Below are 26,537 nucleotides of genomic sequence, written 5' to 3'. Positions count from 1 at the left end.
CAGAGTAAGCCTACAAGAAAAGTGTGTAGGCATTGAAGGAATGGCTGCATAAGCTTTAATGCACACATTCTTATGACCAAAATTTTATACTAAAAAAGAATATAACCAGAATCCCCAGGATTGGGTTGAATTTAGACATCACCTAGAAGTAGTGGCAGCCCATATAAGGAGGGGTCAGTGTAAATGACTGAAGTCAGATGTTAGATAACTCATATCCCAAATTAGCCTTTATTCAGACTCCTTAGTTAGGCAAATTAGGATTAGATTGAGCCAAATCTCATAAAATCTATAAAGCTTTCCATTAAAAAGAAATTTGCTTCAGCCTCCCCTCAACTGTGTGGTACATTGTTGCTTCTATTTTGCTTTTTGAAAGTGTGCCCTATCAAACTTTTATTTCAGTATCTGTGGGATAGGAATGGGCTGAGCTGATGTAATTTATTTGAAGAGTTGTGTATTATTTGCCTACAATTATATATCCTTTTTGTGGGCTTCATCTGTGTCATGTGAATTAGTTATGCCCAGTGCATTGGGACTGTTCATAGAAATTTGTATATCTTCCCAGAACTTAAAGATCCAGATGAAGGACTTTGAAGCAACTGCTGAGCCTCTGCAAGAGTGGCTGACCACAACTGAGAAGGTAGTACAGGGAAGTAGCAGTCGGCTCCATGATCTTCCTTCCAAGAGAAGAGAACAGCAAAAGCTGCAGGTGACTTACAAGTGTTCTTAACACAGCCAGGCTTTCCTGTCCCATCCTCCTGGCCTCATTGATTACATACAAAAGCTTGATCATTCTAGCATCCTGATGTCTAAATAAGATGGGAACTGTTTTCAAGGTTTGCTGTCGATGATCCTGTTCCATCAATTTTTGCATCTTCACGTTCCTTACGACATGCTGCTCCGTTGCTGTAACCGTATGGTGTGCCTTTCTCAGCAAGCTTGCCATATGTCACTTCTATTTTTCATGGCACCTTCATGCTTCTCTATTTCCTGCTTTCTTGCACCCACTCTTATTATTACTGTGCTTGTGCTTTACAGTCTGTCCTTGAGGAAATAAGCTGCCACGAGCATCAGCTCAACAGGCTAAAAGAGAAAGCTCAGCAGCTGTGGGAAGAACAAGCTGTCAGCAAAAGCTTTATGCGCAGAGTGTCTCAGTTGTCTTCTCAGTATCTTACTCTAAGCAATCTGACAAAGGTAATGCTCCCAATGTATGTGCTCTTGAGCAACTCCTTTGATGTATGTGGGGAAAAATAAAGACTCAAATGTGAAACACTGCAGTTGTCTTGCTTGCCTGCTCTGTGACATGTCTGAGCAATTCTGTCTTTCACGTTGACTTTTAGGAGTGGAGAGTAAGGACTGTCAACAAAATGTATCTGTGATTTTTTTTTTATATTCTTTAAAAGTGTACTGATTAAGAAGTAAACCTCAACTGATTATACAATAATCAGACTTTATTTTGATTCTTTCAAGCACTGAAGACATTTTAGTTTTGTCATAAGTGGCATCTGAAAGAGGTATTTTTCAAAAATTAGCAGAGGTGGGGTTTTTTTAGAAAATACGGGATGCAGACAAGTTGTTATTTCATCTCATCCTATAATGATTATTATTTTGCCTCATCCTATAATGATAATTACCTCTTATGCTGCTTTTGAATGTTCAAGGGGAGGCATAGGCCAAATTCTAGACCATCAGATCATGAACTGAGAGTTAAACGTAACTCTTAGTTTTTTGAGTGGTGCTTCACACTTCACCACTTAATAATTCTACCATTTCTCTTGTGTAAACAGATAAGAAAGCCTCCATATTGAGACTGTTATTTTTCTCAAAGTTCATGTCATGAAGAAGGCTTGATATAGGCTTACAGTTGCTACAGTAACTAGAATGATTAAGGATATAGAAAGTATGTTTTGGAATAACAATTCAATTCAGAAAGTATTTGTGTTTAAGGGATTGCTACTTTAGTAATTTCTACTTTTTCTGTGGAAGTAAAAACTATAAAGCATATCTGTGACTTGCTGAAAATGATTGTATGTGTGGCCATAATACATTTTCAAATCTGCAAAATGTCAAAGTGAAAGATGCATGAGTTACTAACAAAAGCTTATGTGAGCAGAACTTGTAGGAGATGTCAGGATGAGCAAGAGTCATCTAAGGTGCAGGATACCTATTATCCAGCCTATTAGAGAAATCCTGAAACCTTTTGGATAGCCATGGATCCCTCTCAGTAACTTCCAAAGCCTGTTACCCTGACTTGACTTTAGTTCTCTGTCACAGTGCGAAACACACTCTGCCCTGTATTCTTGTTCACCTCAAGCCTTTTAGCAATGCAACTTCAGCATTTGTTTCTGATTTGTATGAATGTCAGTGATTTTTCAGCAGAATGGTTATACCAATGAGAGTCATTGAGGAAAGCAGTTCTTTTCCAAATATTAACAAATATTGCTGCAGTAGTGTAACTTCTCAGGCTGAAATCTGGGTTTGCACTGGCCAATTTCACAAGTTAGCTTCCATTGCAACACTGCCATGGAGCTTAGATGTGATTTACCAGATGTTTAAGAAAAAGTGAAACCAGAAAACTGCAGCTTTACATTTAGAAAAAAAAAATACAATTCTGAAATTTTCATTCATATTTTATGTTTGGAGAATTCATTTGTGTGTGTATGCAAAATTCATTCTGTGCTCAAGTGTACTTGTAATTATCAGTGTATGAAGCAAACTTCTGAGTTTAGTTGATGAGACTCATTCTAAAGTCCATGAGTTTTTATGGGGAATAGACAATCCTTTAAATAGCCGTTGGTGCTAATTGCGCTATGAATTGCAGGAGAAAGTTTCCAGAATGGATAGGATTGTAGCAGAGCACCAGCAGTTCTCACAGAGTGTCAAGGACCTCCAGGACTGGGTTGCTGATGCAGTTCACATGCTGGATTCCTACTGTCATCCCACTGCAGACAAGAGTGTTCTGGACAGCCGGATGTTAAAACTAGAGGTATGGAAACAAGAGTCCAAAACCTGCTCTTTTTAGATCTATATGAAGAATACAAATATAGGATACTTAGTTGTTGCATATTAGTCTAATAACTGTTGTTCCAGACACTGATTTTTACTTTACTCAAAAATAATTATTCTTGTAGCAGAAAGAGCTCATTATTAGAACTTTTCTCTAAGAAATAAATAAGGACCGTAATGACATGGAGAACTGCATATATGAAAATTCTTAAAGTACTCATAATATGTTGGGTGGCTGCTGAAAGTTAAAGGGAAGAAGTAGGATAGTCCCTTCTGTTAGTTTAGTATATTTCAATATATATTCCTGAATCTTACAGGTGATACAGCTGATTCAACAAATCTTTTCCTTTAATTGTTTCCTTTTAAAATGGTGACTACAGTTAAGAAAATAGCATCTATTGACAACAGAGCACAATAGTGTTAAAGAGCCCTATTTAAAAAACAATACTTCTCATTTTATTGATGTCTCAAATTTTGAACCAAAAATCCTGAAAATTATAAGGATACATCAAAAAGCAGAAGATTGTAGCATAATACTAAAATTATGTTTTGGTTTTTGTTCATTGAGTCTTTTGGGTTCATGGTTTCAGGCTTTTCATGGCTACGTAGTGTTAGAAACTCTGAGTTTGCAACTGCACAGCTCCAGGAGCTGAAGTCCCTGGGCTGGCATTGATGACAAGTTTTATTTGTTGATACCTTCATGTTTCAAAAGTACTCTGGAGTGGTAGAAACTGTATTTCAGCCATGTAGAAGATCTTTGTCACTATATCTTGTTGTCTCTATGAATGAATCCTCCTGGTTTCCATCTAAGTGACATTTCCTTTGGAGTATCAGCCTTTCCACTGAAAAGTACCTTCTCTGATACACTCTAAGTACCTGCACAGATTCCATGAAAACTTCCCTGTTAACTGAGGGGTCTTTTAAGAGCCTGAACCTACCCACTGAAAGTTAGTTTTGTTTGTGAAGCCCGGCTATGAACCACACTGTCCATCTTCCTATTGGCTACAAGCTGCTAAATATGATCAGGTCATGTTCCATTAAAGCCAGTTAGAATAGTCATGCCCAGTTAATGATAAGATATATCCACTTGCTTCTTAGGGCCTGCTAGCAGTGAAACAAGAAAAAGAAGTCCAAATGAAAATTGTTCTGACAAGAGGAGAATCTGTTCTGCAAAATACTTCTCTGGAGGGAGTACCAGTGATTGAAGGCCAGTTGCAAAATCTGAAGGACAGCTGGGCTTCTCTTCTGTCTGCTTGTATCCAGTGCAAGAGGTAAAAAGGGCATGAGGTACAGAATGATGCTTAGTAGCAAAGCACTGTCAAAACTTTTGAAAAGTAATTTTATTACTACAGAAGTCAAATTCGTGTAAAATGATTGTATAGGCCAAACACTTCGGGTCTAGAGGTTGTGATATATTCATTTGAAGTAGAAGAGGGGGAGGAAACTGTGAGGGATCTAAGCTTAATTAACACTTATTGTCAATTTACTCTTAAAACTGGATTCCATGTTCATAATCTTGAATATTTTACTTTGTGTTGCACTCGATGCTTTGAAACCTTCTCAGAAATGAGAAGATCTTGTCATGGACATTAGTGGTTGCTCTATCAAGATCATGTCTGGTTTTCCACTTGCTAGCATTCCAAAGAACATACTGTAATTGCAGTGTCTAGTAGTGCTGCTCCTAGTGATAGAATAAAGAAATATAAAGGAAAAAATGGAGACTTTTTTGGTGGAGCATCAATAGTTGCAAATATTTCAAGTTAAAGAAACAAAGGTAATTAAACATTAGAATGCAGCAACTTTTGCCTGTATGCAAAGGGGGAGAAAATTTCTGATCCTGGGTCTTATGCTTTCAGTTGCAATTTATTTACTGAACTTAGAATGTGTCAGCTAGCTACATAAATTACAGATCTACTTAATATTTCAGGTTTGGAAAACTTTATTTCTCTTTATTAGTCAAAGAGTGCTCCTAGTTAAAACCTGTAGGATTTTAACAGACTGCTTAGCTTGTGATATATCTCTCTCATAAATATAGTCTAGCATATCTGTGTATTAGTATATCTTACTGCTTAAATAGCATGGGAACTTCCAATATCACAAAAAAGATCTATCTTTTAATTACAGTCAACTGGAAGGAGCTCTCTCCAAATGGACAAGTTACCAGGAAGATGTTAATCAGTTTTCCAGATGGATGGAAAAAGTAGAAGCAAGTGTGAATGCTTCTGAAAGGCAGTATGCTGAACTGAGGGAAAAAACAGCTGCTGTCAGCAAAGCAAAGGTGTGTTTGATCTACAACAAACCATCAACAAGTCCATAACACCTTCTAGGCAGTAAAAAAAGCTGTGTAACTGCAAGATTAATCTGTGGTATTCTTTTAATGGTGGCCTTTCTGTGTTCTTCTCTTTCTATTTTGCAGCTACTCAATGAAGAGGTGTTGAGTTATAACAGCCTGTTGGAGGCAATTGAAGTGAAAGGAAAAGGGATGGCTGAGCATTACATTGCTCAGCTTGAGCTCCAAGACCTTCAGGAGAGGTACAAGTTCCTCAAAGAAAGAACAAAGGTACAGTTTTTCTTCATAGCACTCCTTGTTTAGTTGGCAACAAGGAAAAAGTCTTTCCACTAATCATTTATTTTATAGTTCAGTGAGGATTAAGAGTTTGGGGACAGCTGTAACTTAATGTAACAGAAACCTGCTAGGGTGATTAATATATTTGTCTTTCTGTACTGAGCTTCAGATCTTTGCAGAAGGGTTCTAAAAATCAGGAGAATAGTCTGAGGAACTCCATGTCAAATGGTTCACTGACTTCAGCACAGGTATAATTTTACCTATTGTGACTGAAAAATTGAAAAAACCTTTGAACCTTTGATTTCCGTAAGTGTATGTTTGTAATAAATTTTACCAGTCAGTTGTGTGATTCACAAATGGCTGACAGCTACAGAGATTTTATTATTGAACACAAACCTTATTAGCAAGACTGACTGTAATGACACAAGTGTGGTAAGTAATACCTTTACTGATAAATATTGATATTGTGTATCTGGAAAAGATTAAGACATAGATAAAGATCGGGATGGGGTTTAGGGTAAGATATAAGGTAAAAAATAAATAATAAAAGCCCTGTCGATAGATTTAAAGCTAGGCCATTGTCTCCAGTTAACCCAAGTACTTCTGTGATAATTAAATAATGCCTAATGCATGCTCAGACAGCCAACTTTTCTTCAGGACAACAGTGTAGTAAAATTTAATTTTGTTGTCTCAGTGATGCCTTTGTCATGAAGAATGACAAAATTCAAAATTCAGCCAAAATTCAGTTTTTCGAACACCTAAGTGCTTCACTGTTTTGTGGACCTCTCTTCCACAACTGCAAAAAATGCTCTGCTCTTTCTTTTGACCTTGTGTGAATAAAATTGATCAGGTTTGCTGGAGAGATACATAAGTCCTGGAAAGTGCTGGTCAATACCTGCTATTCCTGTTAGCATGGGGATTCTCTAGCCTTTACCTTTTTCTGCTGCACAAAGCTATCCAGGCTGCCTATATTGCTCAGGCTGAGCAACAACATGGGAACAATAAGAAATGGATGGTGGCTCACAGAGGCAAGAGTTCTGTACCTCTTTTCCCACGTAGCAAGAAGCATTCCTTCTTTCTCTTCCACCTAATAGCCCAGATGACTGGTCTTCCCTATTCCCAGCTGTGGTGATGGTGTTAAGTGTCAAGAGTGCAACCAACCCTTAGAAAGTTTCCAAAGTTCAAAGCAAGTAGCTGGAAAGTAAGAAATGCTCAAATCTTTTACTAATCCTTTGGCCAGGCAGGAAACCTGACAAGTTTCCTCAAGGGTTTATAGCCCACATCTGAGCAGCCCAAGGCTTATAATTCCCTAAGCCTCTGTTGGGAGGCAAGAAAACTGGTCTCTCTTTCCCCCTTCCCGCTTCTGGGCATGGACAGGCCTTGTAAAAAATGTGATAAAACTCCTGTTTTCCTCCTTTCTCCCACTAGACAGACCTGTTAGAAATAAAAGGTAAAGCAGACAGTAAGTTCATAGATTTATTAAAGTGTTTGTCTTTTTATGAGCCTGCTGCTCTCAGATGCAGCCTGTCTCCATCAGAACTTGATACCCCATTCCCATCATGTCTTAGAGGATGTGAATTGCATATAGTATATTTTTGTCGCACTTACTAAGACTAATCTTGTGCTAATATAGGACACTTTTCCTTCTGTACTTCAGGTATGGTAATATTTTAGTGCTGGGTCGCAAAATTATTGTAACTTGCTCACCTGTGTATGTACACAGATTTGTAGTCTGTTTTTTACTGTGCTCTGTAGGTACTGTCTGCAAATATCAAACCTAAGATAGTAGATACTCCTAACAGGAGATTCCAATTCCATTTACAAAAAAAAAAAGTCATGCAAAGAAAAAAATGCAGTCTCTCAGCTCATATGCTTATTAATCACTTCAGCAAAGTTAAATTAAATTGCTATAAAAATCAAGAAGTCACAAACTTACATGAAGAACCTTTTAGGATAAGGATCTTTACCCTTATATGTGCTCCCTCTTTTCCCTGTAATTGATTAAGCCATCTTCAGAATCCAAGGACTCTTGAATTCTTGGAAAATTCAGCATCAGATACAAACTCTTCCCCTTGAGGGATGGCTGGGGTTTATGTTTTCTTGATTTGACAGTACACCAACTTATGTATACATATCTGTAAATATTTTAACATGCAGGAGGCTGTAACAAAAGCTGAAGGACTGCTTACCTTACACCAAGAGTACCAAAGAAATTTGAAGGCTTTTGAAGTATGGCTGGAGAAGGAACAGGAAAAACTGGACTGTTTATCACATATTGATGGTGATTCCCAGGAACAGGAGGCAACACTCCGAGATTTACAGGTACATAATATGTGACACCCTAAGAAAAAAAAAAAGGAAAAGAAAAAAGAAAATCAATCCTAATTGTAAAATAACAGAATAACATTTACTGCCAGACAAAAATTGTGTTGAGAACAACTTGGAATTGCATTATATATTAACATCTTGTTGCTCAAAAGTGGTTCCAGTAAAGGTAGTGGAAATATTGTTGGAAAGAAGTGTCAGGCCTTGAACAAAATCTCCAGGCATGCTAATCCTTTCTTGCAGGTATTGAATTTGTGTTAGATACTGGTCTATCTCTTTCCTGTGTGTTTCATAAAATATGAAAAGTATTTTCATTGGTGTTCCATCTTTTTCTGCTCACAGTGCAGATGCACCTACTTTCAGGCAGTTCCAGCCATGTAGGCTGGCTCCCATAGCAAGGTGGGAAGACTACCACTGAATCACTTCACTGACAGCGAAAAGTGAACCTGTAGTACTTCAGTAATTCCCCAGTTATTATCTTAAGCTGACTTAAAATGCTTTAATACCTGTTGTTGAAGGAGCACAAAGTCTGTACTTGAGATATGAAATGTTTATTACCTTATTCAGGATACTGAGGAGGTCTTTGTATGATCAGGGCCTCTGCATATATTTCTGCTTATTGTAGTTACTTTAAAAAAGCCATTTTGAAAATCTGGATACGTATCTCAAATGAAATCTGAGATGAAACACAACTGTGTTTTGTTAAGGTAATTTCCTTGTTATGTTTTCTAATCAGACTGAATCACTTTGTACTTTCTGATTAAGTGCTAATAAGCATGAAAATGCCACACATGTCCAGAAGAGGATATCAAAAATTAGTCTGGAGTGTTGTCCCAAACATATGTAAAAATAAATAGGTTTGTTTATTTTATAAGATTGAAACCTCTGTTTCTAAAGAGATTCAGTTTTAGAATCAGTCTTACAGTCTGTTTGCCACATCTGGGAAGTTTTGAATTCATGCTGAATTTATGGTGAATGGATTGCATCCATCCCATGCTGGCTCAGGCAGCCGTTGTTTCAGAACTGATAAACTTGGCAGGAGAGCAGAGAATTTATTGCATGCTTTGTCAATAATTTTCTGCAGTTCAGTTGTCAATAACTGTGATACTTGGTGTGCTTTGTAAGTGAGCATGCTGTCATTGGTGTTATCAGAGGAAAGACTCTCAATATATGTTTAACCATAGATAATTAAAGGGAATGCCCAGCTGTCATCAGAGGAACCAAGGGGGTTTTTGCCATGTATGAATGAAAGTTGTCAGTGTTGGGTATGTAACTGTGCCTCTGCCTTTACAGGAGCTGCAGGTCCACTGTGCAGAGGGACAAGCATTATTGAATGCTGCTGTCCATGCCAGAGAGGAGGTGATTCCCTGGGGTATTCCCCAGATAGAAGACAGAGCCCTGGAATCCTTACGGCAGGATTGGCAAGTTTATCAGCACAGGCTTTCTGAAGCGAGAAGCCAATTAAATGCCGCTGTGAGCAAACTGAGATTAATGGAGAAAAAATTTCAAAAGGTTAATGACTGGTTAACAAACCTGGAGGAGAAAGTTGCTGTCAGGACGGGGAGGAGGTCTGGTAGAGCAACAAAGGAAATGCAGCTTCAACAAATGAAGGTAAAGAATATAGTTAAGGCATTCCTTAAACAAAATAGTATGTGAGGCTTCCATGTCAATTCCTGGTTGTGCTGTGAAAATGAGAGCAAGCTTTTCAGTTTATTCTGAGGTGGTGACTAAAATGATGGATCCAAGAGAGCTTTGTGCCTTCTGGCTTGAGGGTCCTCCCATTTTACTAGTGGAGGTATGGCTATACCAGTGTTGAAATCTTGCAGGGAGATCTGTAATTCAAATGGTCTTTAGTGTGGGAAGATGTAACTGAGTACAAAGATAGGCACTGGAATGGAAAAGAATTAATAGGGTAACAAGAATAAAATGTGACCAGTTGTGTTATGAAGTCTCCACTGTGTTGATGTAATAATTCTCCTTTAGTCACTGCAAGGAGAAGACATGGTTCTGAATAAACACAGGAAGCAGATTTGAAGAATTCCGGCGTACGCTTTATAGTAATCTTTAAAACTTCAGGTGAAATCTATAGGAAGTCCAGATTGCATTTCTATTATTATTTTTGGAGGGGGAAAAAATACAAAAAGTATTGAATCTGTTGTAATGAAATGCAGTCCATTTGGGATGAGAATCTTTCCAGCATATTTTTTATATTAACCTTCATCAGATTCTGTTTTATTTTCCAGTTGTAAATGAATATTTACAGCCATGTATTTGTTTTTCCTTTTCAATGATTTCCCGACTAAGTTGCAATTAAAATCCCTGTTAGTTTAAGATGTTTGAATCAGTCATATAAGTTTGATAATTTCTTTCCCATAGAAGTGGCATGAAGACATTACAATCTACAAAGATGATGTAGAGGAAGTTGGGGTATTGGCTCAGCAAATACTAGAGGAAAATCTCACTGCAAGTAGAATGGGAAGTCAGGCTACACAGCTTACATCTCGCTACCAAACTCTTCTTCTTCATGTCTTGGTAAGTAATGAAGATTAATTCATTGTAACATCATAAATTGCAAGTAATGAAGCAAATACAAACAGGCTTTTGTGATTAGACTTAATCAGAGTTTATTAATTATTGTAGACTCAATCATATAACATTCATATGTGTACATACATGTAGGTTTCATTGGATTAAACTTACTACAGAAACATAATTAGGATAATGAAGTAAAATGCCCTGTCATTATCTTTTTTGATAGTTTCAGGAGAGAAATTCAGAATAAAGTATGCTTGAATGCTAATTGACCTCTGTAGAAATGTTTTCAGATTACCACTGATACACATTAGTACGGGGAAAATTTGATTTGGTAAGGTGCAGTCTTCAGGTTACTTTAAGTAGTAGTTGCCTCATAGTACTGTAATCACAAATCATGATTCAAAGTTCAAAATGTGAGTACATTTTCAGTGTTTAGTTTTAGCTCAGTTTTGACGTTGGTGATTGCCATATGTACATCCTGACAAGAGCCCTGTAACAGTTATCCACTATTTATGGAAGAACTCAAAGCCTATGTTTTTTCTTTGTATAATGGATTTTATTAATAAATAGAAATTTATTTTTATCTTAAACCAATAGCAATGATAAACATCTGGGTGGTTCTTGTTTCTTCCCCCTACCCTTCGTATTTGTTTAAAGGAGCAAGTAAAGTTTCTGGAAGAAGAAATACGCTGTATGGAGGAGTCAGAATTGTCTTTTAGTGCTTACACAAATTGGTATGGAGCTACTAACAAGAACTTCAGAAATGTAATCACCAAATTTGACGTGGTTGATAAAACAGCAATGGAGAAAAAAGTTCAGAAACTAGAGGTACAGCTTTCTTAAATGCAATTTTTGTTTCTGTTCACAAAAAGGAGGCTGTATTTTAACATACATCTGCTGCTCAAAATTCTGACTTTACCTTGCCCAGAGAAGATAATGGGACAAGACCACACAGTATGGAACTTTCTGTTCTCATGTCTCATTAGATCACAGTTTGGCTGTTGAAATTATAAATAGGCCGAAATAATACATTCTCATCTTTCCATTAGGCATGCTTGTATCTGTTTTATGTTAGGTTAAAACTTAAAATAAATTCCCATATCCCAGATTCCCTTCAAGTATATTTTCTTGTGCACTGTATATTTTTTGTGCACTGTGGCAAGGAGTGCTTCCTATTTCTCTTCATTGAAATGGTAGTAAAACTCATGTTTCATCTCAAAAGTTGTAGATGAGCTTCTTGTATGTCCTGCAGCTTAAGCAGCTTAAATATAATATGCTAAGCAAAAGCTTTCATCTGTGGAGTACAGATCCTCCCCTGGGAGCCCTCAGTTTCTCTGTTTAAATTCACAAGCCCAGAGCAGAGCAGAAATATTAGCTATATCTGCTTCCTTCTCACTTGACACACCTTAACTCCAGGCAATTTAGTACTGAAAAGTCCACTTGTTTTCCCTAGCAATTCCTTGTGTCGGTAGCAAAGTTAAAAAAAGGCAAGAGTTTTCATACATTTTCTGTTAACCAATACTTCCTTCACAGCTGCTGTTGAGTGATATGGACATAGGCCACAGTTTACTGAAATCAGCCCGTGAGAAGGGGGAGCGAGCTATAAAATACATGGAAGAAAATGAAGTTGATCAGTTAAGAAAAGAAACTGGAGATCATGTGGAACAGCTTGAAGAGCTGGCTGGTTCCATCAGAAAAGAGCACATGACTTCAGAGAAGTGTCTTCAGCTGGTAAAGGAGTTCACAGACAAGTATAAGGCACAGACTCAGTGGGTCATGGAGTACCAAGCCATCTTACATGCTCCTGTGGAGCCAAAGAGTGAACTCTATGAGAAGAAGGCACAATTGTCCAAATACAAGGTAAAAAGGGATTATCTCATTGTACTGTTGAATTTATTTTAGTCTAGTGATTCTCAATAAATCCTCTGATCAGGTATCCAAGTTTCTTCAGTAGGTACATGAGATGTTTCTGATCTGTATGTCCCAATCAACATCAAGGAAAACATGCATGATACCTACCTCTAAAAATCAGACTTAGACCCTGGATTTGAAATGTGAACGTCCTAAAAAGGCTTCCATATCTGAAAATTTTCTGTAATGGTGCAAAATTCTTTTATGCGTACACATGAGTAATTGCATTGATCTCAACAGAGTTGATTACAATTGAAGTGAACATAGAAATCAGTCAGTCTTTCTTGACTTCAGACATTGTCACTGTTTACATTGACTTAATCAGCTTTCTGGTTAAAGCTGGGTGTCCCAGCTCAACTGATATCCAAGCCAGTCAGCTGCTATGACCTCCTATGTTTTTAATTAGGATTTTCATGAAGTGTTTGGGGTTATATTCCCATCACAAAAATGAGTAGAACATTTGCCAACAAACCCCTTTTCTTCTTCTAATGATGTTTTTGTAAAATACTCCAGGATTGCAGATGTTTCATGAAATGTGTACTGGGTCTGGCTGAGGTGGAGTTAACTCTCCTCATAGGAGGTCATGTAGTGCTGTGCTTTACATTTGTGGCTAAAAAAATGTTGCTAACAAACAAACAGTTTGGTTAACGCTGAGCTACAGTAGCTACATAGCTTCAAGGCTTTCTCACTAAAGCTTCCCACTTTAGCTTCCCACCCCCCGCCAGCTTCCCTACTTAAAGTTGTATGTCACAGCTGTGTGCTTGCTTTCTGCATGTCTGGGGAGTTGCACTCTTGAGAGCACAGTGCTAGGCATTCATTGCACACCATCTCACTGAGGGGATGGCTTTGGTGATACTTTTGCACCTATTTTCATAATTTGTTCTTCTGAACAAATTTTATCCCTAGCACTGGCCCCTTCATACATATGAACTCCATTTGGTTCACCAGCTCCAGACTGTCAGCCATGCTAGTAGCCACTCACAAAAGGAGCAGTTGTTTTTAGATGCATGCAAAGTTGTTGTTTCAGGGTAGGGCTGAGAAACAGAATCCTGCATTGGTAAACAAAGTTCTTCCTATCCGGAAAGGATGATACCATGGTAGAAGGCTCTGCAGCAGATCAAAGGGAAGTTAGTGAAATAATCTCCAGTGACTGGTAGATACATCTTAATTCTTGCTTGCATTGTAGTCCATACAACAGACTGTTCTGTCTCATGAGCCCTCAATAAAGTCAGTAATGGAAAAGGGAGAGGGACTTTGTGATCTGGTGAATGATGTGACTCTAAAGAACAACATTCAAGACCTTCAGAGCAATTACCAGGAACTCTGCAGCAAAACGAAGGTAAAAAGGAAGAAAACTCGGGCTTCTTCCAACTTGCTATATTTTTACCACTCTTTAGGAATTTAACTATTTATTTCATGCTATCTTGTCTGTACAAAGAACCAGCTACCTTTAATCACTTCTGGTGTTTTGTTGGGGTTTTTTTGGTTTTCTTTTGGAGGGGGGGGCAGCAGTGACAGGCAATTTTCAAATGTGGAAAAAAGCACCTAAATGAATCTAACCAGAACAGCTGAAATGAATTTTGAGTGTGGCAGATGAAGTCTTTGTCTTTTGTAGCACTAAGGGGATATGTATCATGTATTACTGTTACTTTTTTTTAAAAGCATTTAATAGAATTCTAAATACATTATTTCTTGAAGGGGCAGATGGCCTCAGATTGTGCTCTCTCTTGTTTCTGCTTGATCTTCCACAAACACTGTTTAGTTTAGTTGTTGAATAAAAGGCACTGGAGAAAATAACCTGCAAGACAGATAGAATTTAATTCAGCAATGGCATTATTAATTAACATTGATTCATTAGTCCATATGTATGTAGTACTTTGAAAGGTCTAATGCTTCTAAATGCATCCTAAAGTATGATTATTCCTAAAGCTTTTAATAGGTTGTACTCCTAACAAGGATAAGCTCTGCAAACCATGTTAGTATTTATGTTTGACCTAGGCACTTTTAATTACCAATCCATCTAGAAATAGGATATGATTTTATTTTTTTCAAGGTTAATTTTTAGTTTAAAGACACGCCTCCAATCTGTACTGCAGAAGTGAAATCCATTGCATTGGATATAATATCTATGGCTTAAATTTAGAGAATCTTCCTGAAAAGAATAAATACTTTCTAACTCAGTGTGTACATTCTTAATTTGCCTACTGCAGACACGGGCAGTATGTACACTCAAAGGCTGTAAGCAGCAGGGTCCCAGCCATAGCATTTGGTGGGTCAAGTGCAGTCTCTCAAAGACTGTGTAGTAACTCTAAGTGAACTTAAAGTCAAGTTGACACTATTCATTTTCTCAGTGTTTTCCTCAGTCTTCAAAGTATGGTATTTCAGCTGGAGTGAAAATACCACTCAGTACCACAGAGCTAATGATTCACAGAAATTTATTCACAGAAATAATCCCTTTCGATGTCCTCCTTTACAGTCTATTTACATGAGAGTCCCTCGCAGGAATATGAATTTAGATGATAATTCTTATTATGCTTTCAAGTTCTTGGTGGGTTTTGGCTTTTTGGGGGGTTTTTTGAAGTCTTGTAATTACCTGAAAATTTAATTTTGGTTATTGTGTACCTGCAGGCATACGTTGAAACCTTAGAGATAAGAGTAAAAGAACATGAGGATTACAATAGTGATTTGCAAGAAGGGGAGAAATGGTTATTACATATGTCCAGCAGATTGGTCAGCCCTGACCTCGTGGAAAGCAACAATCTTGAAATAGTCACTCAGCAACTAGCTAACCACAAGGTGGGTTTGCTATTGGTAATCTTCCTTTGTAAAATAGAATTTTTCTTCTTTGCTTCTCTGGCTCCACTTCAGAGCTCTAGCTATTTGTCATTCACCTATTTTATTTCTCTTACCACTAACTGTGTAAATAAGCATCACTGTCATTAAGGCAGATAACAAATCTAGCATTGTTAGCATTGTTTCTTGTCTAAAACTGCATTTACACAAAGACCTTTGTTGTACTCTGATCTGAATTCTGTGTCAGATTTTTCTATGTCAGACTTCCCAGGAAATGAAACACAAAAATTGGTTTGGGGTCATTTTACTCTTGAGGTATTTTTTTCTCTGGCACTTTTAAGGCTGAAGAAAAAAAAAAAAACTGCATTGAAAATTTTCTTGGTATGGATCTGCTAACAAGAACTTTAGAAATGTGATCACCAAATTGGGCATGGTTGATAAAACAGCAATGGAGAAAAAAGTGCAGAAACTAGAGGGACCTCTATTAGGTTGTTCTAATTCTAGGTTCTTCTATTAGGTTGTAGCATTTTCTCCATTGCTTTTATTCAAAGTATTGTTATGGTTGCTGTTAGTGAGAGCAAAATCCAACCCACCACTACCTGAAACTGAGATTCCAATGGCAGATATTGAACTCTTTAAATGATGTGTGATTGGTGTGTTATTCCTTAAGTAACCTCCTTAGATAAAATATTGGCTCCACCAAAGTCAGTGGAAAGAACTGTCTGCTGTGAAAGAGCTTATGGAATGAGATATGATTCAGCAAGAGCTTTAATTTGCATTACTAGACACAAGAGAAGCTGGAGGAGCCCTGAAGAGCATGCAACAAATGAAGATTAAGGGTAGTCTTGGGGTGTGAGCAGAGTGTTGACACATTATGACAGTGCTACTGATGTTTCTGTGGGGATATCTGTGTAAAGACTTTTGACAATGACTTTACAATGAGCATGCAGTCCAACAGCTTGACTATGAAAATACACGTTGTCTGAAAACTTTTTTCCAAATCTGAAGAAGAGTGTTCAAAGGAGGAAGAAATAACATTCTGCACCACTGCGTATTACTTCAAAAGTATTTTATCTCTTTCTTAGGCTATCATGGAAGAAATTGCAGGATTTGAAGATCGTTTGAGCAACCTTAAGAGTAAAGGTGATTACCTGATCAGTCAATGCTCAGAACATCTTCAAGCAAAATTTAAGCAAAATATACAAAGCCATCTTCAGGGGACAAGAGACAGCTATTCTGCCATATGTAGCACAGCCCAAAGAGTAAGTCTTTTTTCAAAGATTTTTTTATGCCATTTAAGAAAAAAGTGCATTGTTATTTCTTTAAGTGGTATAAAATTCTTCCTACTGTTTTCATTTCAATTGAGCCTACAGGTTACTGAGCACTTAATAATTCCTGTGCTACAGTTGAATTCCTTGTGATCCAAATGTTGTCTTGCAACCAGCAAAAGTAGTGGCCTGTCAGTTCTTACCTTAATCATACCGCATGCTCACTACCTTCATGTTACGCTAGCTTCTGAGCAGCTGCAGCAAAAAAAATTAGACTATTTCTACTTCAAAAACTAGGGAGCAAATTGCAGTCTTAGTGTTGATAGTTTGCATACGTACATTAACAGGTCTCAAGTGTGTGCTAGGAAATACTATCTCTCTCATTAAAACCAGAATATACAGTTAAGAAGAGCTAGCTGGGCCATTCTGTTAAACCAATTAGGAGATCAAGCCCTCAGTCAAAAAAACAACCAAAAAACCCCCCAAACCAAACTCAAAAAACTAAACAAAACAAACCCAAAAACAAATTTTAAAAATTCTTACACAAAGTCAATGGAAGAATGTTGGATAGGAATACAGAAATAAGAGAGCATGCTCTTCATTTACATCTTTATTTTTTCTTTTCAGAAGCTGTGCATTAAATATTGTCCATCATCTCCACATGTTAGCAAGGTGCAGTGAGAGCTTAAGGAGATTTCAGCCCTTGGTACTTTTATGTACAAGGGCTAAAAAATCCACAGTCTTAATAATTCTGTTTTGTCAGCAGTTTTCAAGGAAGGAGAAGAGACACAATGGTGGTATTTGAAAATGTGATAAACTTACAAAATGTTTGGTTTAGGTGTACCAGACTTTGGAACATGAGCTCCAGAAGCATGTTAATCATCAGGATACTCTACAACAGTGCCAGACTTGGCTGTCTACAGTGCAGTCAGAGCTAAAGCCAACTACTTGGACACCTTTCAGCCTGGCAGATGCAGTTAAACAGGTAAAAGTTTAGCACTTGAAAAAGCTCAGTTATTCTTAATAAGGTGAGTTCAGATAAGAGATTTAAATTTCTAGAAATCAGATATTTTCTAGCCTTCTCAGAAAGCTGTGTAGCCTCATTGTTCATTCCCAACTTCAAAAGGAATACCTGGAATGAAAAATAACTGTAGGTGAAAAATCAAAGATGGCTTTTGCTAGCTCTGCTTAATGCTTAGAAACACGTTACCTGAAAAATGTTGGCTTGTGAGATAAATCTGCTCAGATACTCCATAGATGTGTTTAGCAGAGGGGTTGTGTCTTTCTGCTTGTCCAGTTGCTCATCTGTCTACTATGTCCCTTATGAGACCTGTTTTCACAGTGCCATGGACACAGAGTCAATTATCAGGCAATTAAAACAATTTTTCAGTCTAAGAGCATAGAACTGCCTGTAGCCCGCACTGACCATTGAGAACGCTTTCATTGCTTCTTGATTGTTCTTAGTGACAATGTGTTTTACGTTGGATTTGTGACGTGGTTTTAAATTAACCTGGCATGGTACTAAAAATGCTGGAATTCAGGGCTGTCTCATCCATCATCTGGCTTAATAGAGACCTTGAAATACTAGAGATGACAGACCTACAAGGGCAGGGGAAGCAGGGTGTGACATGGTGAGACCAGCAGGGCAGCACCTTCCCAATGACGTGCAGAACTGCAGCTCAAAGGTTAGGTGAACACAGGCCCCCTGATGTCACTCCCCCAGCTGATGGTCACCAGGCAAGTCCTTAGGGATGAGGCCAGTCCCAGGTGAAGGCGGTGGGTCAGGGCAGCAAGGCAAGGCTGGGAGGATCAGCCAGGCACAGATATACCTGTAGTGTAGCTTAGGTGAGGTTCAAAGGTGGGTGAAGGAAGGTCAGGAACTGAGCTTAGACACAGCTCTTGGGCTTTGCCTTTCTGGGCTGAATCAAGGCTGGCCCTAAGAGGAGGTAGCCAAACCCTGAGGAGGAGGAGTTAGAGGCTGCAGAGCCCTTTGGTGTGCTGAGGGCCTAGCCACCCCTGAGGATTAGGGACCTGATCCTATGCTTGACTGTTCTGTGAAAGTGAAAAATGGTTTCCCTTGTTTAGGAAGAATTCCTTCAAACCTGCCAAAATGCCGCATAGGACTGCCCCTTATCCCCACAGGTCTTTGCTGGACTTGGGTCAATTTGCCCATGTTTCTTTTATGGGGAAGAGGGAAACTGGGCTAAGTACATCAGGGACAGCTGGACAAGTGTAAGCACAGGAGAATAATCACTTTCCACAGTTTGTGCTCTGCATTCTTGCTAATACAGTCATTTGGGCTTGCCAAAAGGGTGCATTGTTGTTTAGTTCAATTTTTTGCCTGCAAGGACCTACTGCTGGCCCTCTGCATTAGGTGGTCACTCACCCTCCTCCCTGGGACTTTAGAAGATATGTTATTGCCCTGCTTGTTAGCAATCATATAATAATGTTATTTTAGGATAAGGAGAATCTTCACAGGGAGAGGTGAGCTCCTACAGGCAATGTTGAGAGCAAGAACCCTTAATGATGTCTTGTCTAGTCTTGCCAGTCACAGATACTGGAGATGCTGGAAGGTTTTCCGAAGGTGTGGGAAAGTGTATTGTGCTACTAAGCTGAATTTCTCATGATCTGTCAGACACTGGAAAATGTTACAGTTGTAGGAACAGGACACTTTGATAATCCCATAAAGCCCAGCTTCCCATTCACATTGGGAAAGTCAGTCACCTTGTTGAGACTGTGTGTTTCTATCCAAGAAATAAGCTAGCTAATTCATATGTGTCTAAGTGCTTTGGTAATTGGATAATAATCAAATTCTAAGGATTATTCCTTTCCATAATTATAACATAGCAGCCGTACCTAAAAAAATAATGTATTCCTACATTTAATTTTATGGAAATAATAAAGCAAAGTAAAAATACTAAAATGCATGATTGTAATAAAACAAGATATTATTTCCACAGTCACAGGTTTTATTTGTGAGTTGTCTTCCCTCAGGTTAAACACTTCCGAGCTCTGCAGGAGCAGGCCAATACATACTTGGATCTTCTGTGCTCCATGTGTGACCTGTCAGATGCCACAGTGAAGAGCACAGCAGCAGATATTCAACAAACTAAACAAACGGTACAAGATAACCACAACAACCCACTTTTAATCCTATTTAGAGCTTTAACTGCCTTGATCTGTTCCCTTTTAAAAAGGTCATATTGGGTAATAGTTTAAAGAAATGTTATCTTACTTTCATCCTAAGTATTTCTTTAGAAATAGTTAAATAGTTTTCTCTTTCTGCTTCTTCTTTTTTTTTTTAAATTTTTAAATTCATACACTGTCATCCTGGTACTAATACAAAGACATACAACTAAGGTTTCTGAAGGTACTTAGGCAATGTTACAAGATGTTGGTCTAAAGCCACAGAAATAACATTCTGTGGTAGAAAACCTGATTCAAGTTATCTGTTTCAAAAAACACAATTCAGTCGAATCTTCTCTGTATTTTATTAAATCAGACATATTTTCTTATTATTTATTCAACAATAGACTGATGTTCATATTGACCTATATTAATATATTACTAATATAGTAATCATCATAAAATTATGCTGGTTCAATTCATGAATCAAAGTGCATCTATTTCAGCATATTAATTTATAGAAGTGTTCCTCAATTTTAAGTTCTAAAGTCTCTTAATGCTTAGGTTTAAAATAGAGCTATAAACCTAAGTTAGTGGGAAAGAAGAATTATGAGCATTCCTCATAATGAATGAAAAATTTAGTTTCTTTTACACAGACATACAACCAGAGTTTTGAAACTACTTCTAACAAGAGTAAAAATCTGATACATACAGTAACAGTACTCCATACCAGAAAAGCAAATTGTACAAATCCAAGCAACCCATGAAAATATGGCAGTCCAAGTACTGAATTGCTGAGAAAGATCCCAAACTCAGAATAAGATCCTCCTCTGACATATAAAGCAGTGAAACATTTTTAAGAAATCACAGATGGTATAGTGCTGAGATATACTAAGCTGGTTGAGTGTCTAAACCTTAAAGACACCCGACTGCTGTATTTAGAGCAAAAGCAGCTGTGTCACTATTGGTGTAAGAGGATTGACGGGCTCAGATCTAGTAAGCATTCTTCTTATTGGCATTTTAGTAGAGGCATATAGTTAGAATAACTGGGCTAAGCAAATTAAAAGGAAGTGTTTAATTGAAAATTTTATGTAGGCTACATTCTAACAATATTCTTAGCATGCAGTATATTATACAATTAATTTAAGCTTTAACAGAGGACTGAGAACATTGAAATACACACTCATAAACATACTTGCTTCTCTCAAGGGTGAATGATAATTAATTTCTTTTGTTGTTGTTGTTGTTTCCACATGGATTTCCTTTGATAGGTACAATTTTTGTGACTTTTGGAGGTTAAGACTCTTTTTGTGGATAATATTAGCCCCTTCAGAATCTGGTGCAGAAATTGCTTTAGTACAGTATTGTGCTCAGAGGAGGAATGGTGTTCATCCTCCATTCTCCAAAAATAGATGCATTAAAGCATTCCTACTCCTTTTCATTTCTTTTCTTCTAGATTGAGCAACAGATAATGCACTCACAGTATTTGTCTCAAGGTTGGGAAGAGATCAAACAATTGAAGGCTGAGCTCTGGATATATTTCCAGGATGCGGATCAACAACTACAGAATTTAAAAAGGAGACGGGCAGAGTTGGAGCTAAATATTGCCCAGAATATGGTGCTCCAGGTTAAGGTAAGGAGACTTTTGGTTAAGAACAGAAGGTAAGGAAGAAGTTCATCCTTTGGCTGATATTATTTTATGATTCATATTGTGTGCACATACTGCATATATTGGCTAAAATGCTCTAAGCAAGAGCAGAGAAGATAGAGGAAAGAGTGTTTCCTTATTGATACTACAGGGTGATTCAGAGAGCAGAAATTTGCATTATAGTATTTTTCTGGCTTTGTTTTTTAAATAATTGACAATTTTCAGCCTACTGGTCTGATTTGCCTTCACTTTTAGAGTAGACTAAATGCTGATCACAGTGGACCTGAAGATAAGATTTGCAAACTGTGCTTGCTAAATTCTTTGATTTCTATACTTCTGAATAGTTTAGAAGTACTTCAAAATTAGTCAGCAAAACTGTTTGATGTTGCTGATCTCTAAGAAAAGGTATGGCAGAAATCCAATTTAAATAATGAGACAAATGCCTTCAGGACTTATTCATTCCAGAAGAGAAACATTTTATGACTCTTCTGTATACATCATAACCAGTAACTTAACAAAAAGGTCATTCTTTATTAAATTATTATATACTTGAGTTTTGCATTTTTGGTCTAGGCTTTGCTTGTATTCCTTTTCTGGTATGCCAAGAGTTAGCACTTCCTCTCCATGTCTGTTCTACTCACACTTTGGAACAAAGTCAAAGCCTTTGAAGATGCCTCAGCACAATCTGAACAGAAAGCTGAAGGAGTCTCTATTTCTTCACTCTTTCAGTCAGAAGCTTTGGATTATAATGAAAGGGAGACACCTTCTGTACTGTTAGATGTGGTACAAGGTGGTTTTTTTTCCAATAATTTGCCCTGGTAAAGGAAGATGCCTAGCTCCATTTAAAGCCTTCATGAAGAGGAATGAGGCAGAGCTGGAGATAGGCATGCTTGTTTAGTTACAGTTATTGGAACTACAATTTAGGAAAAGATTGTATTTACCTTAGACAGTGTGCAAAGGCTGGAAAATATTTGGTTAGTTTTAATTGTCAGTATATTGTGTATTCTTCTTTTTGTGATCTCTCTGACTTCTTTTTTGGTATGAAATGTGTATGCAGATGAACTCTTTTAGTTACTAGTTATTAGCTCAGATAGCAGTCATACCTAGGTTAATCCATGGTTTTGTTTCAGTAATGACACTGGTAACAGTTGCTGTTACAGAAGTAGGAACAATACAGAGTACGGATATGGAGGCTCGCTGACTCATGGACTCTGCTTCCTATTTTTAGTCTCTAATGAAAAAGAAAAAAATAAGCTAGTCACAGTACTAGGAAAATGAATTATTCTTGTGATATTCAAGACTATCTTGCATGTTTTAGTGTATGGTGGGAGCTGTGCTAGTCCAGAAGCCTGGACAACAGGATGTGACTTGATCAGAAGTTCTGTTTATCACTGGCTCTTGGAAACTCCTCTCATTTGCTTTAGCATCTATTACCAACTTGTCTTCACCTGAGAAGGTGGGGAGGAGGATTTGGAGAGGAGTGAAAATACTTCTTCCAGTTTACATCTGCAGAGCATTTGCCTGGGCAGATAATTAGTCCATATACAATTTATTTATTTCAGAGCTTTTATTTAAATTCCATTTTATAATTTTGAGGGAATGATATTATATTGGTTTTTACTTGTATCTTTTTCAGGAATTCAGTCAGAAGTTGCAGTCTAAGCAGTCAGCTCTCACCTCTGTGACTGAGAAGATGAACAAACTAACCCAAGGACAGGAATCACCTGAACACAAGGAAATAGGAGAACTGAGCAACCAGTGGCTGGACCTCTGCCTTCAGGCACATAGTTTGCTCATGCAGAGGGAGGAGGATCTGCAGAGGACAAGGGATTACCATGATCGCATGAATGTCGTTGAAGTTTTCCTGGAAAAGCTCACAAAAGAGTGGGACAACCTAGCTAGGTAAAAAAGGAGTAGCATGCACAAAGCAAAGTGTGCATATATGCTGAAAGAGCTGTTTACAGAGTGCCTCTAAGTGGGAGCCACTAAAAATTCCTTTTTGCATGCTTAATTAAAAGCACACCGCCCTTCTTAATTATCAGGTAATTAATCATTTCTGTTGAGATAAAGAGAGTTTGAGCGACCAGATCTTCAGTGTTTGTCTTTAAGGCAAGTACTGATTGATCCCATCTCAGGGTATAGCATTTCCTGATATTTCAACAATGTTGACTATTTTATTTGAACTCTTTCATTTGTGGTGGTTCATGAGTTCATGGTTCATTCATCAGTTCATTTTCATTGTAATACTGTGTTATATCTACTAGACTATTATATTAAAGCTTAGTAGCTACTGCTAAATATTTGCAGCTGCTTTGCATAGGATAAACACACCAGCTGTGAGAAAATTGTGAGCGTATTGCTGGTCCCGTCACTGTCATGGAACAAGATTCACTTCGACCTCAGTACTTGTTGTTGTTCTTATATGCAATATAATCAGTATGCTCTTTAGTATTCATGTAAATGTGTATGGTCAGCCTGATGACCATAGTGCAGATTAAAGGAAAAGGAATAAATTTGTAGAGTTTTTTAATTAATATTCAAGGCTGCTGCCTTCATGTGAATGTGAAAACTGTAGGTCTTTATATCATATTGATTTCAGTATTTAGTCGGCTTATAATTAATTCTGACCTCTCTTTCAAGCCTGTGCTGAAATTGGATGTAATAACTCATTTTTTTCCTGTCCATTTTAATAACAGGTCTGATGCTGAAAGTACAAATGTGCACCTTGAAGCTTTGCAAAAACTGGCAATTGCTCTACAGGAAAGGAGACTTGCTCTGGAAGATTTGAAAGATCAGAAACAGAAGATGATAGAACATTTGAATCTTGACGACAAAGAATTAGTAAAGGAGCAATTCAGTCATTTTGAACAACGCTGGACTCAGCTGGAGGACCTTGTCAAAAGGAAAATTCAAGTTTCTGTTTCAACCTTAGAAGAGCTCAGCTTGGTGCATTCCAAATTTCAGGAACTAATGGAATGGGCAGAGGAGCAGCAACCTAGTGTCTCAGAGGCTCTTAAACAGAGCCCTCCTCCAGATATGGCTCAGAGTCTTCTCATGGATCATCTTACCATTTGCAGTGAGCTTGAAGCCAAACAGCTTGTTCTGAAGATGCTTGTGAAGGATGCTGACAGGGTGATGACCAACCTAGGGCTCAATGAAAGGCAAGAACTGCAGAAAACAGTTTCTGATGCACAGCACCATGTGGCTTGTCTCAGTGATCTGGTTGGCCAGAGGAGAAAACACCTGAATAAGGCATTGTCTGAAAAGACCCAGTTTCTCATGGCAGTCTTCCAGGCTACAAACCAAATTCACCAGCATGAGAAGAAGGTGATGTTTCCAGAACATATTTGTCTGTTGCCAGAAGATGTGAATAAACAGATCAGGACTTGTAAGAATACCCAGGCTAATCTGAAGGCCTATCAAAATGAGGTCACAGGGTTGTGGGCTCAAGGAAGGGATTTAATGAAAGAAGCAACAAATCAAGAGAAGAGTGAAGTGTTAGGTAAACTGCAAGAACTACAGAATGTATATGACACGGTTTTACAAAAGTGTAACCAGAGATTGTTAGAACTGGAGAAAAATAGTGTTTCCAGGAAATACTTCAAAGAAGATCTGGATAAAGCTTGCCATTGGCTAAAACAAGCTGATATTGTCACATTCCCAGAAGTCAATGTAATGAATTCTGACACTGAGTTATACAGCCAGTTGGCAAAATATCAACAGATTCTTGAACAATCTCCAGAATACGAAAATCTGCTACTTGCACTGCAAAGAGATGGCCAAGAAGTCCTACCATCACTTAATGAAGTGGATCATTCTTATCTAGATGAAAAACTTAACAGTCTCCCTCAGCAATTCAGTATTGTCACTGCTCTGGCAAAAGAAAAATTATATAAAGTTCAGGAAGCAATTTATGCCAGAAAAGAGTATGTCTCTTTAATTGAGTTGACAAGTAAAGCTCTAACCGAGCTAGAAGACCAGTTTACTAACATGGATAAAGCTCCAGCTGCTGTTTCAGCCAAAGAAGCTGTGTCACTCCAGCAGGCCTACAGAGATCTCTCAGGTGAAGCAACAAGCCTTGGTGCAGCAGTGGATGAACTGAACCAGAAGAAGGAGGCCTTTCGAAGCACTGGCCAGCCCTGGCAGCCAGATGAGATGTTAAAACTTGCCACACTATATCACAAGTTGAAGAGGCAAATAGAACAGAAAATCAACCTGTTGGAAGACACAATAGAAGCATGCCAGGAGCATGAGAAGATGTGTATGCAGTTTGAAGCACAGCTAGAGACAGTGAAAAAGGAGCAGATTAAGGTGAATGAAGAAACTCTCCCAATAGAAGAAAAGTTGAAAATATACCATTCTCTGGTGGGCAGCTTGCAAGACTCAGGAAGTCTTCTGAAGCGAATAACTGAACATCTAGAAGCCCTTTCTCCTCAGCTCGACTCATCTGCATGTGAGACAACAAATCACCAAGTTCAGGCTTGGCAAGAGAAGCTGAAGTCTTTGCATTCTGCCATTGTTGACACGGTGATGGAGTGTGAGAACAGACTTGTGCAGAGCATAGACTTCAAGACAGAAATCTGCCGTTCACTCGACTGGTTGAGGTGGGTGAAAACAGAACTTAATGGAGCATTAAGTTTGGACCTCAAACTGCAAAACATCCAAGAAGAAATCCGAAAGGTTCAGATACATCAGGAAGAAGTGCAGTCGAGCCTCAGAATAATGAATGCACTGAGTAATAAAGAGAAAGAGCGCTATATGAAAGCAAAGGAGCTGATACCTGCTGACCTGGAAAACACTTTTGCTGAGCTGGCAGAACTGGATGGTGAAGTTCAAGAAGCTATACACATGAGACAGGTTAGTGCACCCTAACTGTCATTAGTTTGTCAGTCACAAAGCTCAGAAAGATGGCTCTGTGGCTTGATCTTTACAATCATCACAAAAAGATTCATTTCAGTAATCCTATTATCTGGATTTTTTAAATGACACAGGTTACTGTGATTTTATGTTCGTGACTCTCCCTTTTATTTCAGGCTACCTTAAATAAAGTATATAGCCTCTGCCAGAGGTACTACCAAGTGATGCAGATAGCAAATGACTGGCTGGAAGATGCTCAGGAATTTCTACAGTTAGCAAGAAATGGTCTAGATGTTGAGAACTCTGAGGAGAATCTAAGGAACCACGTTGAATTTTTCAGCACAGAAAGTCAGTTCAATAATCATTTGAAAGACTTAAAAGGCCTTGTGTCTGAGATAGACCCCTTTATACAAGCCTCAGCAAGGGAACAGCTGGTACAGAATGTAGCTTCATTGGAGGAAAAAGCCAAAGGGACAGAGCAAGAAGCCAAAAGCCAGCAAGAGCG

At 38.0% G+C, this 26,537-nt stretch overlaps 1 protein-coding gene across 1 annotated transcript in view; it reads left to right on the top strand.

Moving 5' to 3' along the window:
* The window catches only part of SYNE1 (spectrin repeat containing nuclear envelope protein 1), a 246,498-nt gene that overhangs the window by 102,106 nt on the left and 117,855 nt on the right, over positions 1-26,537 (top strand). Inside the window, exons 58-77 of the mRNA XM_017739429.1 lie at positions 563-706; positions 1,036-1,191; positions 2,819-2,983; positions 4,102-4,274; positions 5,128-5,281; positions 5,420-5,563; positions 7,727-7,891; positions 9,188-9,505; positions 10,271-10,426; positions 11,087-11,257; positions 11,963-12,289; positions 13,527-13,679; positions 14,969-15,136; positions 16,219-16,395; positions 17,240-17,386; positions 19,396-19,521; positions 20,984-21,160; positions 22,812-23,077; positions 23,872-26,032; positions 26,209-26,532. Coding sequence (XP_017594918.1) covers positions 563-706; positions 1,036-1,191; positions 2,819-2,983; positions 4,102-4,274; positions 5,128-5,281; positions 5,420-5,563; positions 7,727-7,891; positions 9,188-9,505; positions 10,271-10,426; positions 11,087-11,257; positions 11,963-12,289; positions 13,527-13,679; positions 14,969-15,136; positions 16,219-16,395; positions 17,240-17,386; positions 19,396-19,521; positions 20,984-21,160; positions 22,812-23,077; positions 23,872-26,032; positions 26,209-26,532 — 5,772 coding nt within the window. The remainder of the gene's footprint in view (positions 1-562; positions 707-1,035; positions 1,192-2,818; positions 2,984-4,101; positions 4,275-5,127; positions 5,282-5,419; positions 5,564-7,726; positions 7,892-9,187; positions 9,506-10,270; positions 10,427-11,086; positions 11,258-11,962; positions 12,290-13,526; positions 13,680-14,968; positions 15,137-16,218; positions 16,396-17,239; positions 17,387-19,395; positions 19,522-20,983; positions 21,161-22,811; positions 23,078-23,871; positions 26,033-26,208; positions 26,533-26,537) is intronic.

Source organism: Corvus brachyrhynchos, unplaced genomic scaffold, assembly GCF_000691975.1.
Source record: "Corvus brachyrhynchos isolate BGI_N302 unplaced genomic scaffold, ASM69197v1 scaffold14, whole genome shotgun sequence".
Classification (NCBI taxonomy): Eukaryota; Metazoa; Chordata; class Aves; order Passeriformes; family Corvidae; genus Corvus; species Corvus brachyrhynchos.
The sequence above is the reverse complement of the archived record's forward strand: the minus strand, read 5'-3'. Positions and strand labels throughout refer to the sequence as shown.